The sequence below is a fragment of the Staurois parvus genome, unplaced genomic scaffold (assembly GCF_062004578.1).
Source record: "Staurois parvus isolate SC_StPar_1 unplaced genomic scaffold, SC_StPar_1.0 ptg000081l, whole genome shotgun sequence".
NCBI lineage: Eukaryota > Metazoa > Chordata > Amphibia > Anura > Ranidae > Staurois > Staurois parvus.
Window position 1 is genome coordinate 5180975 of NW_028317877.1, and position 13552 is coordinate 5194526.

The following is a 13552-nucleotide window of genomic DNA, read 5'->3' on the forward strand; positions in this document are numbered from 1 at the left end:
ACAACCACACACCATAATTCCCCCTCCACCAAACGTTACATATGACACAATGCAGTCAGGCAGGTAACGTTCTCCTGGCAACCGACAAACTCCGACACGTCCATTGGATTGCCAGACAGAGAAGGATGATTCGTCACTCCAGAGAACACATCTCCACTGCTCTAGAGTCTAGTGGCAACGTGCTTTACACCACTGCATCCGATGCTTTGAATTGCACTTGGTGATGTAAGGCTTGGATGCAGCTGCTCAGCCATGGAAACCCATTCCATGAAGCTCTCTGCACACTGTTGTGTGCTAATCTGAAGGCCACATGAAGTTTGGAGGTTCTTTAGCTGTTGACTCTGCAGACAGTTGGCAACTTCTGCGCACTGTACACTTCAGCATGCACTGACCCCGCTCTGTCATTTTACATGGCCTACCACTTTGTGGCTGAGTTGTTGTTGTTCCCAGTTTCTTCCACTTTGTTATAGTACAGCTAACAGTTGACCGTGCAATATTTAGTATCAAGGAAATTTCACGGATGGACTTATTGCACACGTGGCAACCTATCATGGTATTACGCTTGAATTCACTGAGCTCCTGGAAGAGACCCATTCTTTCACAAATGTCTGTAGAAACAGTCTGCATGCCTAGGTGCTTGATTTTATACACCTGTGGCCATGGAGGTGATTGGAACACCCAAATCCAATGATTTGGAGGGGTGTCCCAATTCTTTTGGCAATATAGTGTATATACACACAGGCAGTCCCTGGGTTACAAGCAAAATAGGTCCTGTAGGTTTTTTCTTACGTTGAATTTGTATGCAAGTTGAAACATTTTTAAGTGTAACTCCAGCAAAAAAATAAACGGTTTTAATTTTTTTGGGTAGCATACAGAAGGGTCAACACTCCTGTAATGCTGGTTTTGTCTTCACCCCTGTTCAGAAGATGGCACCTCACTTTCTGTCCCTGTGACAATTGGAATTTGGAAATTTTGGGTTGTTGCGGAAACAAGAATTGGTAATAAAGCTTCAGTGGAGACACCTTTTTCCCATGATAACTCTTATAGGAATGAACTTCCCTTCCTAGGGGTAGATTTCCTCTCACTTCCTGTTGTCTTTCTCCATTTGTAAGTTGGATGTTTGTAACTCAGGGACTGCAAGCAGTTCTATGGGGATAATATTTTTTAATTTAGAGTTCCACTTTAGGAGACACATGCAATACTTGGGTTTTCAACAAATGTTATTGGCTGTCCTTTTGCCTACCTTTGTTGTCCTTGAAAACGATTTGGTGAATACATGCTTGGATCACTATTTGAAGGCCCCATGTTGTTTTGACCAGGCGGTCCCATTGTGCTTTCAGCACCTATGCCATATTCTGACCTAAAAGAACATTCAGCCATAATATCAAAGGATAAGCATATAAATTATATTTAATTAAATTCATATAGAAAGGTCAATTACATAATGGTTAAACACAATTTAACTGTGCAAGTCCTAGCGACAAACAACTTTGACTTTTCAGTATAAGCTTTTAATGATATAACATGGTTTAAAAAGAAATTCATAGCGAAGCTCTAATGAATAATGTTCCATTAAAAAGTTGTCATTTTTATTACACAGGTCAGATTTATTACATATGATATATGCTATAAACAATTTTACATTGCATTTAGAACAGCTACAGGTTTTTCACAGTGGTGAAACCTTTGTCTGAGTTATCGATTACCAGCTACAACTGTGATGATAAAATGGCACAAGGGTGAAAGCAGCACAAATCTAATTATTAGAGAACATCTTGACCACACCATGTATTAATATAGACAGATTTCCATCCCCTCCATACCTTCATTATTCAGTTGAGCCATACTCATCTATTTTTTTCAATTTTTTTTTACTGTGCATTTATCATTGACTGCAGGTGAGGGTGATCTCAACCATCTTTGGAAGCCTCACAAAGTGACCCTGTCACCACAGGGCAAAGTCATGCAAGACTGTTTAAATGTCTATATTTTTTGAAGAAGCTTAACATTAATTAATGTATCTTACCAATAAATGGTATTGGTTATTTAGTCTGGGCAACAAACTTCAATTAAAATTACTATAGTAAGGGAAGATGATTATGAGGAATCATTATAAAGGTGTGGTTGAAAACAACTATAGCTCAGAAAGTATTGATTTGTCACTGACTGTATAATGTACTAACCTTCTATCATAGCTTCCAGGTCCATATGGAAATTGCTGGCGCTGACTCATACCCATACTGGTAATCACTCCAGAGGGAGTCTGATTGTACATCTCTGGCATGCTGCTGTTTGGTATTTGGCCAGGGGCCATGAAAGTTTCATTGCTTCCAGGCACTAAAAGAAAATAAAACAAAGACAAATTAGTAATTTTTTCCTAGTAACAAATGGGTACTAGCCCATCTCTAACACAACAAGATATGGTAGTACCACAATATTAATGTTACCATGGGTGAAAAGGTTACTTGCCAACTCCGTTATTTGCTAGAAGGGCTAAGATGACACCAGGGTAGGCCTAATCACTCATTATTATGGCAGATGAAAGCATTGCTTATTGGCACAACTGCTTTTCCACCAATTGTACAAGGATATTTTTAACCTTGATAGCTTTTTATGTGGTGCACACAGCGACAGAATTGTTTCCTTTCTATAATAACAAAACTTTAGTTATTTGCTAGGTAATCCCTACGTTGCCAGATTAGCACAAGCAAAGCCATTCTTTTTAGATTCCCATGTATGTCTTGCATTAATGTGTATGTCAGGACAAAATACAAAGAAAACATACCATTTCATCTCTGCATCTCTGCAATAAATGCACACTTCCCCATGGTTTGTCTCTTTGAAAACTTTGAAAGTACAGAAATATACATGTTAATCCTAAAAGAAATCTAGTAAACTCCTAGTTTCCTATAAAAACCTGACAACGCCCTTAAATCCCAAGCAGTGTTGTCAGTATGGCCTGAGGTCTTCCCTGCTAGACTACAGACCAGTCCCTCCTCATCTCCTTAAAGAGGAGCTTCAGTCTGAGAAGAATTAAAAGTCAGCAGCTACAAATACTATAACTGCAGACTTTTAATAAAAGGACACTCACTTGTCCAGGGATCCAGTGCCATCCTCACCCGGGCTGGTTCTTTGATAGTCTTCAGGTCCCTGACATTTTTACTGTGGGAAGAAGGCTGTGATTCCTTGTGGCTTCACAACTGGCTTCCCACTGCACATTTGCTGTTCTTTGTGAATGGCCTTTCAGTCTTCTGGGACCTGTGCTGTGTCCCAGAAGCTTGTGGGCAGGAGGAGAGGAGAACTTCCAGTAGAATATCCGCAGCTATCCGACCGGAAGTGGGAACAGGTACCTGTCAAAACCAGGTGCCCACTTCCTCCCCCCCCCCCAAAAAAAAGTGCCAAAGTAGAAGGGGGGGGGCCTCAGGCAGGGCTGATAACACTGTTTGGGATTACAACAGAGGCAGCATTATTAGTTCACTAGAGGAATATTAGAAGCTCAGTGGATTTCTGGCACGATTAACGGGTACTATATTTGTCTGTAACTGCAGTATTTTTAAGAGATAAAACACAGAGTAATGTGCACATTGCAGAGATGTACAGCATTTTTTTCTTGTACCCAGACATACACGTTAAAGAGTGGTCCTTTGCTACTAAGAGATGTATATTTTATGTGCACATTGTCTCGGTTTACATACAGTATTGGCCACAAAGTTTACAGATCCAGCAACATGTGGTCTTTTTCAGACTTTTTAGAGCATAACGAGACTAAATGAGCCAATATAGGGACATGCACAGAGCGACAAAACATGTTTAAAAAGTGCGATGTTTGCTTATTATTTACAATTGTGTTCATTTTTTCTTACATTATGGTCAATGAAGAAATTGCTTACAAACTTTAAGCTGGGATATGGCAAGATATTTTATGAGAGCTGATTCTGAGAACCCCACTATGATCAGATTGAATACCCCCCCCCCCCCCCCCAAGTGCTGTAAAACATGATGACAAAATGTTAAGCAATTGAAGTGCAAAATTTTGATTGTTGCACCTCAAGTAAATTAGGAAATCTGTGTTCTCAGTCGGCACTTGCTGATTACACACTCATATTTCCTAATCAAATGTTATAACATTGATTAGAGAAGCATTTTAAACTGAAGGAGGTTAGGTAATTTCATTCATTAAAATGAGTCAGTTATGTGAGAGGTTTGCATAACGAAAAAATACTATGTTTTTTCCAGATTTAAAATAAAACAAATGGTAGCTATGGTGTTTGTTAAATCAATATACCAAAAGCGGAATTTGAAATAGTAGATGTATCCATGCATTTTGTGTGATTTAGAAAAAACAAGCATTTAAACTATCAAACTATATGTTCAGAATATTTTAATACCACTTGCCCTCCGCCCTATAGCAGAAATACTATTACAGGGTGGCGCAAAATGATGTGATTTGCATTTTGGGTAGTGGGCGTGCGCACGTGCTGCCCTACCCGGGCCACTATTGGCGGCTAGAGATGTCAATCACTGGGTCTCGGCCGGCACTCAGTGATCATTGGGGAAAGCTGACAGGGGAGAGACCTGTGTGTAAACAATACAGGTCTCTCTCCTGTCAGCATAGACATGCGGTTTTGTATTGCTCTGCACAGCAGAAAAATGCAAAGCAGCACGTTTCCCTAGTAAAACACACAGCACATAGTAAAACACACGCAGCCTACTCAGTTAACCCTTTGATCGCCCCAGATGTTAACCCATTTCTGCCATTGTCATTAGGACAGTGTCAGTGCTTTTTATTAGCACTGATCACTGTATTAGTGTCACTCTGGATGTCAGTGCCAGTTATTCAGTTCCCACCCAGTGTTAGAATGCCCCCAGGAGTCCGGCTTTAAGTCGCTAATCGCTGCCATTACTAGTATAAAAAAAATAAATTCCACTATATATACCACCATTTGTAGACTTTCACGTAAACCAATTAATTTACACTTATTGGGATTTTTTTTTTTAGCAAAGACATGTAGCAGAATACATTTTGGCCGAAATTTATGAAGAAATTAGATTTTTAAAAAAATGTTTATTGGATATGTTTTATAGCAAAAAGTAAACAATATTGTTTGTTTCTTTTATTTTTTAAATTGTGGTTCTTATTTTAATTATAGCGCATAAAAAAAGCCGCAGGGGTGCTCAAATACCACTAAAAGAAATCTCTATTTGTGAGAAAGAATGACAAAATAAATTTATATATAGCATTGCATGACCGCGCAATTGTCAGTTAAAGTAACGTAGAGCCGTGTCACAAAAAAATGGCCTGGTCAGGAAGAGAGGTAAATCCTCTGGAGAGCAAGTGGTTAAAGAAATGCGTATTTTCCAACATTAGGAAACAGGTTCGATCTGCACTGTAGGCACCATAGACAACCTGTACCTGACCTTCAATGCACTACCCTCCCTCTCCAATCAGCTAGAACATCTACAGAATTACCTAGGGATTCCATTTACGAAGAACATCTGACACTGTTTCATAGAGAATTAAGGCTCGTTGAGTGAGTATGTGTGTAGCCAGACCTGAACACTAAGGCTGGCCATACACTATACAATTTTCTTGAGAATTTTGCTTTAGATTTACCAAAAACCATATAATATGAGGTCAAACCTAAACAACACTTTCAATTGTATCCAATTAGGTAAGCCCTTGCACTACATAGTTGAAGGTAAATCTAAAGGAAATTGAGCAGAAATTGGATAGAAAATTGTATAGTGTATGGCCAGCCTAGCCATAGCGATGGAAACTTGCTTGCCTAGTCCTGTGCAGGCTGAGAATTTCAGACAGTATAAATTTGCATTGGAAATTTGATGTGTTCTGATGCAGATCCAGACAATGAGAGAGAGCAAGGAAAGTAAGTGCAGTCACATTATGGTGCCCACACCACAGGAAATATGTTTATGGAGTGTGGGAAAGTACAGGTTCACTTTAATACCTGTTCAACTAAAACAATATTATCTACATACAGAGCCAAACCATTTTAATACAGCTAGCGGTTTTAAAAGTGTCTAGAAATAGTGAAGACTGTGAAGATACAAACTAATCTAATATCAGCCAGTTTGAATTACTCTTCTCTTTGAAAGGTCCTGTTTCAAGTGGTTACTCAGATGCACGACCTTACTAAACAACCAATCTAAGAACTGCTGGAGTTTAAAGCTGAACTCTTGGCTAGCAGAAAATAAAGGTAGCACATATATGACAACTGTTTTCTCAGTGTGGCCAGTTTTATGATCAAGACAGGCCTGCAAGACAGCAACAGTACATACCCATCCAGCTGACTGGACAATAAAAGAGCAGCAATATTCAGATAAAGTCACCCCTCTTCTCACTCTACTCTTTTTTCCTGTCAGCAAGTTGTACGTCAGTAACTCATCAACTTAGGTACTACAGCGTACCCACCCTTCTTCTAAAAGGCCTAAACAAGAACAGTCATCATCCAATTTAGAACATGTCATAGCATCTACAGCCATCTTAACTAGTCTCCCCTTACATATATTTTGTTGTACAACATCGGTGTTCCAGTTTAAAGTTTTTATGTAAAAAAAAAATCTCAGTTAGCAGGCAACATAAGATTGCCGATCTTACTTTTATTACTCAAAAAGCTTCTGCAATTTCATTTAACTGGGACGTGACTTTTTTTTTTATTTGAAGGCTCAGCCCTAGCTTCCAATTGTTCATGGAGACTGCCTCAGTGACTAGCAAAGATGCTCCAACTCACAAGTCAAAAGTCAGGCTCCATTAATAAAGTGAGCCTAAAGGGCTTTATTGACCAATAAAGTTAATAGTAGACATCTTGTTGTGTCTACACTTATGCAGAATGTTTCCTTTTCCAAAGTTTCAATTAAGTACGGTTCAGTTTAGATCAAAACATTTGTGGGATTGGGTTCTGACAAAAGTAGTCACTCCTTGACTCATGTGCGGAATAGTTCTGTGGTAATAAGGCACAACAGCCCCATTTTGGCCGGGCTAAGGACCAAACAACTAAGAGACGTGAAAATGTGTACTTACAAACATACAGATACAGTATATACTGTTAAATAAGATACTGTACATTACAAAAACAAAGCTAGAGCCCACTGAAGAAGATCTAAGCTTCTTTACCCTTTCTCATGCTGCTAAATGGATCTTTGTTGGGCTCGTATGGCATCCGGCCCATCATGTCTGGCACATTCATCCCTTGTTGGTAAGGAGCGTTTGGAGTCATTGAATTACGCTTTGGAAACCCTGAATCATCTGAGAATGGATCCTGTACGCTCACTGAACTGTTTCTATAAAAAAATAAAAGTAATGCACATAAGCACAATTCTCACATTCAGGGAAGAAAGCTGTAACGAGGATGAATACAAAGTGATGGTCTCCCATATGCAGAAAAGCCTTTTAAAGCACATAGCAATGTGAAAGTCTACCCACATACAGACAGAATGTGAACATAAAAACAAAGCATGTGGTTTGGACAGCTAAATGGAAGTACCTGCCACTTGGCATTGGCTGCATCTGTCCATGCGGTGTTGACGCGGGAGTTGGAGGCTTTAAATCACCAGGCATCTCAGCCATGGAATTACTGCCAGTGGACTGAGGAGTATGAGGCCCTTGGAGAGATCCAGAGTTTGCTAAATAAAAAACAAATAATGAAATGTTTGAATACATTATGAATACATTGGTAAAGCTCAATGGGGCATTTAATTGTTTATTTTTTCGTATATCAGTTATCCACAAATTCAATTATAACAGAAGGCAGCCAATATAATTGATAGCTCTTTTCTCTTTGTTTACAAAGAGCCACTAGATAAACTACCTTGATAATCTGTACCTCTTTGAAAAGGGAAACGTAAAGCTTTAAAGCGACAACATCCTTTTATAGTGGATTCTGGAACACTTTGAAGGAGCCAGGATTTATATATAAATGATCATAAAAAGGAACCTGTGAGAATAGAAATCTAGGACTGCCATTGCAGTTGCAAGCTCTAGACCTGTCTTACTTGGCCAGTGATGTGTTGGTAACATGATATGCACATGCCTACTCCAAGTTAATGACCCACCAATAAATGAAAAGGAAATAAATGGAAGAAAGATACAGACAATAGGTCCAAAGCCCTCATCTTTAAAACAAGTCCGCAATAGAAAATACCACATTACTATTGTGACAGGATGTCTTTACTGTAGTGATTCTTATCAAAATGAAAAAAAAATAAATGGTCTCCAATTAAACGGACATGGGGCAACTAGATCTGCTCAGTACATGTACTGTATTTTGTATAAACAGGGTGACACACGCCTTATGGTTTACTGCTTATGCTATAAAAGCATATGAAGGAAATCCTCCTGCGCACAAAAGGGAAGTGATATATATGACTAAAGATATCCGCTGCTGACACCCCAAACTGATACCTTAACCGTGATAAACAATAATTCTCAAAAATGGTGCAGTGCTGAAAATATTAAATAAATACCAAAATAGTGCTAAAAATATATAATGTGCCCCAATATAGAATTGATAATTCAATAAACGTGCATACTGTGCCCAAACAATGTGACCTCAATAAATACGTGAAAATAAAGATGCTCAAATAAACCCCTCTAAAAGGATTATAAAGTAACTAGACACAAACCCCTCAAACCAGGGGGTATCTACACTTTGATTGGTGCAAACGTGAAAAAACAGCAAATAAATAGATAAATTCCAAAAAAAGTCCATAAATGATCAAATCATAAGTGCTTCAAAATCTTGAAAATTATGCAACGTGCCAATGGTGACGATAATCCGTGAACAGTGTCAGCACACTTTATCCACACTGGCTAAAATGCCTCCTCACCTCCTTTCATTGACCCAATGGGCCACTTCCCTTTCAGGATCACACTTGGATCCTACTCCAAACCTGGCTGGCAGTATTTCACCTGTAGTTCCTCTGAATAATACTCCAGGCCTCTCAGGATGGATCAATCTGCTGAATATAATTCTCACCCATGCTCACAGTGAGGGAGAAAGAAATCCTCCATAGTGTAGTAATTGAGATAAAGGTCTCCTTTATTAAATGTATATTTTCAGCACTGCACCATTTTTGAGAATTATTGCTTATGCTATAAAAAATCATCCCACTGCTGAGGCTGCTGGGAAACAATCACATATCTGGTCTGCTTATCTTGTAAACGATTTTATTTCAGCAGATGCACAGCAAGAATGACATTTGCACTTGTGGCAGACAGCCACTAGAGAGGAAATCAAAAACTCTGCTTGAAGAACAAGAAAATATAATAAGTAAAATCACATAAAATATGTTCAGGTAAACTTAGTGCAGCAACTCAAGTTACATATTCAATGAAAAACAGCATAAAGATTTTCTTGAAATTTAAACTGCAACTGATATTTTTACCCAAAAACATTACAATTGCAATCTACAACACTCTACCCAGCAATGAAGGAAGCTACATGTATACCAAACAAAACAAATAAAGAAATAAAGAACTGCTTATAAAACATTTGCCAATTTCTGATATCTCCAGGTTCCCAATTTAACCACACTTGAAATGTCAAAATGAATCTGGACCATTATACTAATACTAATCATTTTATCTAATAGGACAGAGTCATTAGATTCTTGGTAGTATTTCGCGAGAACCAAACAACCAGCATTATAACTTTAGAGTTGAAGGAAAACTAGATCTTTAATGGCCAGAATCTCCAGCTGTCCTATCTCAATCTGTAATGACGATATCCCAACGCATTGGCACATACAGTACATTATGACCTTCTTGACAGTTATTTTTTTTTTATTTAAATATTTATTTTTTAAATATAGTACATATTTCATCATTATTCTCATACAAAAATCATTTCCAGATCATAAATTACATTTCATACTAAACTTTATTCCCATTACCGCCCCCCCCCTATCTTTTCCCTCCTCCCCAAATAAGACCTCCCTCCCCCCATGTAAACCCACCCACTCTGCATTGTTCTATTACCTCTTTTCCCAACTAGAATATATAAATACTTCCATCTCTCTCACACTGCTACTTCATATAATTCCCCATAAATTCTTCCCATTTTTTCCACTTCTTAGAGAATAACCCCATCTTGTCTTCTTGCATATAATACAATTTCTCCATCCTACATATCTGATTCGTTCTCTCCACCAAATCCGCTATCTTCGGCACCTCTGATCTATGCCAGAACTTAGGTATTAGACACTTTGCCGCATTCAAATAGCACCATATACCCGAGTCCTTGCATTTATTTACTGATAGCTCTGTACTATGTAGTAGACACACTTCTGGGTCCAGTCCTATCTTTATCCCAGAGATATTCTCAATTAGTTGAACCATTATCTCCCAAAAACCTTGGATCTTCGGGCACTCCCACCATATATGATATAGAGTGCCTAACTTTCCACATCCCCTCCAGCACTCTAGTGTATTTTCCCCGCATATCTTATACTCAACCTTTGGTGTAATGTGCCATCTCGCTAAACACTTATAGTTTACCTCCATCTCTCTCATACTTATATTCTCGTGTATTAATCTATATATTTTCCTTTGTTTATCCTCATCTATCTCTATTGACCTTCTTGACAGTTATGTGGAGACAGTGGCTCTGCCTGTTTTTTTCCACAATTCCCAGCCATTGTGTGTAGTGTCAGAAATGTTCCTTGCTGAGGAAAACACAAAAGTCTTGCAATAATCATCCATAAAATGGGACTTTACTTTGTAGTTCCATGATCTATAAAAAAAAGCAAGTCAGGTGAATCACCTAATCCTAAGGAAAAATTGGGTGATTCACCTGTCTGACTTATTTTATGATCATACTGTATAACTACAAATAGTCCTGTTTTATGGAAAACTGGTACAATATTTTTGTTGTTTCCTTGGTATGAAATATTGCTTTATAGTATGGATGAAAACCTGTCTTATTACATAACAGATTGCCCATTCAGCTGAATCATGTGCTCTATGTCACTGTCTGTTGTAGTTCACATATCATCTGTGTTTCTCCAGCCATTGGTATTAACTCCTCACTGAGGCAGTGGAGGAGGCGGCAAGCCATCCACAGAATTACCAGACTAATGTCTGATCTTAAATTGTTGTTGCAATCGGGTCCATTTTAGCTTGTGACAGCACATGAATGAGGGATAAAGCTGAACTAGTTTTAGCGGTGGAAGGTTTCTAAAGTAATTGTTGGCCAAATAAAATGCATTCATTTTTCAGGAGGTGGAGGTTGCTTTCTACAAATTAGATGGATTGATTTATTTCCAGTACATAAAAATGATCTCTCAACCTCCCCAAACTTTTTTTTTTGGAAAGTAGATGGATTGCCAAATAGCTCTAATGCAATAAACTAAATGTAAAGTGACAAACTCTGATTAAAAAAAAAGTATATACTGATCGGCCACTTTATTAGGTACACCTGTTTAATTGCTTGGAAACACAAATTGCTAATCAGCCAATCACATGGCAGCAAATCAATGCATTTAGGCATCTAGACATGGTGAAGATGACTTGCTGAAGTTCAAACCAAGCATCAGAATGAGGAAGAAAGGGTATTTAAGTGAATGTGGCATGATTGTTGGTGCCAAATGGGCTGGTCTGAGTATTTCAAAAACTGCTAATCTACTGGGATTTGCATGCACAACCATCTCTAAGGTTTACAGAGAATGGTCCACAAAAAGAGAAAATATCCAGTGAGCAGCAGTTGTGTGGATGAAAATGCCTTGTTGATTCCAGAGGTCAGAGGAGAATGGGCAGACTGGTTCGAGATCATAGAAAAGCAACAGTAACTCATGTCAATATGGACCAAAATCTCTGGAGGAATGTTTCCAATACCTTGTTGAATCTATGCCATGAAGAATTAAGGCAGTTCTGAAGGCAAAAGGGGGTCCAATCTGGTACCAGCATGGTGTACCTAATAAAGTAGCTGGTGAGTGTATATTCTTAAAATGGTTGTAAAGGCTGAAGGTTTTTTACATTCATGCATTCTATGCATGAAGGTAAAACACATTCTGTGTGCAGCAGTGCCCCAAGCCCCCTCAACACTCACCTGAGCCTCATCGCGATCCAGCGATGTGAATACCAGCCTCGGGTCCCTGCCTCCTCATTGGCTGAGACAGCAAGTGGGAGCCATTGGCTTCTGATGCGGTCAATCAAGCCAGTCAGCCAATGAGGAGAGACAGGGGGCGGGGCAAAGCCGCTGCTCCGTGTGTGAATGGACACACGGAGCAACAGGTGCCCCCATAGCAAGCTGCTTGCTGTGGGGGCCAGGAGAGCTTGCAGGGGGAACTGAGAAAAGGAGGATGCAGGCTGCTCTATGCAAAACCAGTGCACACAGTATGTAAGTATAGACATGTTTGTTATTTTACAACAAAAAAAATTAACCTTTAGAATCACTGTAACTAAATATAATACCTTCTATTGCACTCAATCTCCTCTAAATTAATTGTTTTTTTTTTTGCTGCTGTGACCAGATTTCCTATCAAAGAGTGGCTACATTCCTTCTCCATGATCCTACTGTATGTAGGTACATCGCTACCCTCTCCTGCTCACTCTTGAGAGGGAATAAGGACTATAAGAACTGTAATGTACATAAAGCAGTGCACATGACCACAACTAGTGTCACTGCTTATTCTATATAAATGGAAGTAAGGGAGGGAAAGGAGACATTAGGGAACTCGTGGAGGATGTTACATGGAGGCAGAAAAACACAGCAAGAAACATGAAAAATAGATTACAAGGCCATTAAGTAGTGGATGTGTATGGATTATTTTTCAACAATAAGGAAATTGTTTAGTGTCACTTTAATGCTTATTGTTTCTGCATTTTCCACTACGAGGGGAAGAAGCTATTACAGCAGGTCCACGTAGTACTTGGATTTTTTTTTTAAGGGGTAACGTTGCTCAGAAAGTTACTTGGAAAATGAAGAAAAAAAAAAAAAAAATTGGGCTTTATTTTCCATGGCCACAGGTGTATAAAACCAAACACCATGCAGGCATGGAGACTGCCTTTACAAACACTTGTGAAAGAATGGGTCACTCTCAGGAGCTCAGTGAATTCAAGCGTGGTACCGTGATAGGCTGCCACCTGTGCAATAAGTCCATCCGTGAAATTTCCTTGCTACTATATATTCCATGGTCAAATGTTAGTGGTATTTTAACAAATTGGAAGCAACTGGGAACAACAGCAACTCAGCCACGAAGTGGTAGGTCACGTAAAATGACAGAGCGGGGTCAGCGTATGCTGAAGCGCATAGTGCACAGAAGTTACCAACTGTCTGCAGAGTCAATAGCTAAAGACCTTCAAACTTCATGTGGCCTTCAGATTAGCACAACAACAGTGCGTAGAGAGCTTCATGGAATGGGCTTCCATGGCCGAGCAGCTGCATCCAAGCTTTACATCACCAAGTGCAATGCAATGGTGTAAAGCATGCCGTCACTGGACTCTAGAGCAGTGGAAACTCTCTGGAGTGACGAATCATGCCTGGCAATCTGAGGAAATCAGCGAGAGGTTGAAAGGTGGCATATGTCAGACATCATT

The 13552-nt window shown here is 39.1% G+C and overlaps 1 protein-coding gene across 14 annotated transcripts in view; it reads right to left on the bottom strand.

The window, feature by feature from the left end:
• The window catches only part of ARID1B (AT-rich interaction domain 1B), a 513434-nt gene that overhangs the window by 23112 nt on the left and 476770 nt on the right, over positions 1-13552 (bottom strand). For all 14 annotated transcript variants that reach the window (XM_089669757.1, XM_089669751.1, XM_089669747.1 and 11 more), the window contains 4 exons: positions 7503-7641; positions 7133-7299; positions 2184-2337; positions 1244-1360 (listed from right to left, as the gene is read on the bottom strand). In XM_089669757.1, the coding sequence (XP_089525883.1) occupies positions 1244-1360; positions 2184-2337; positions 7133-7299; positions 7503-7641 (577 nt within the window). The remainder of the gene's footprint in view (positions 1-1243; positions 1361-2183; positions 2338-7132; positions 7300-7502; positions 7642-13552) is intronic.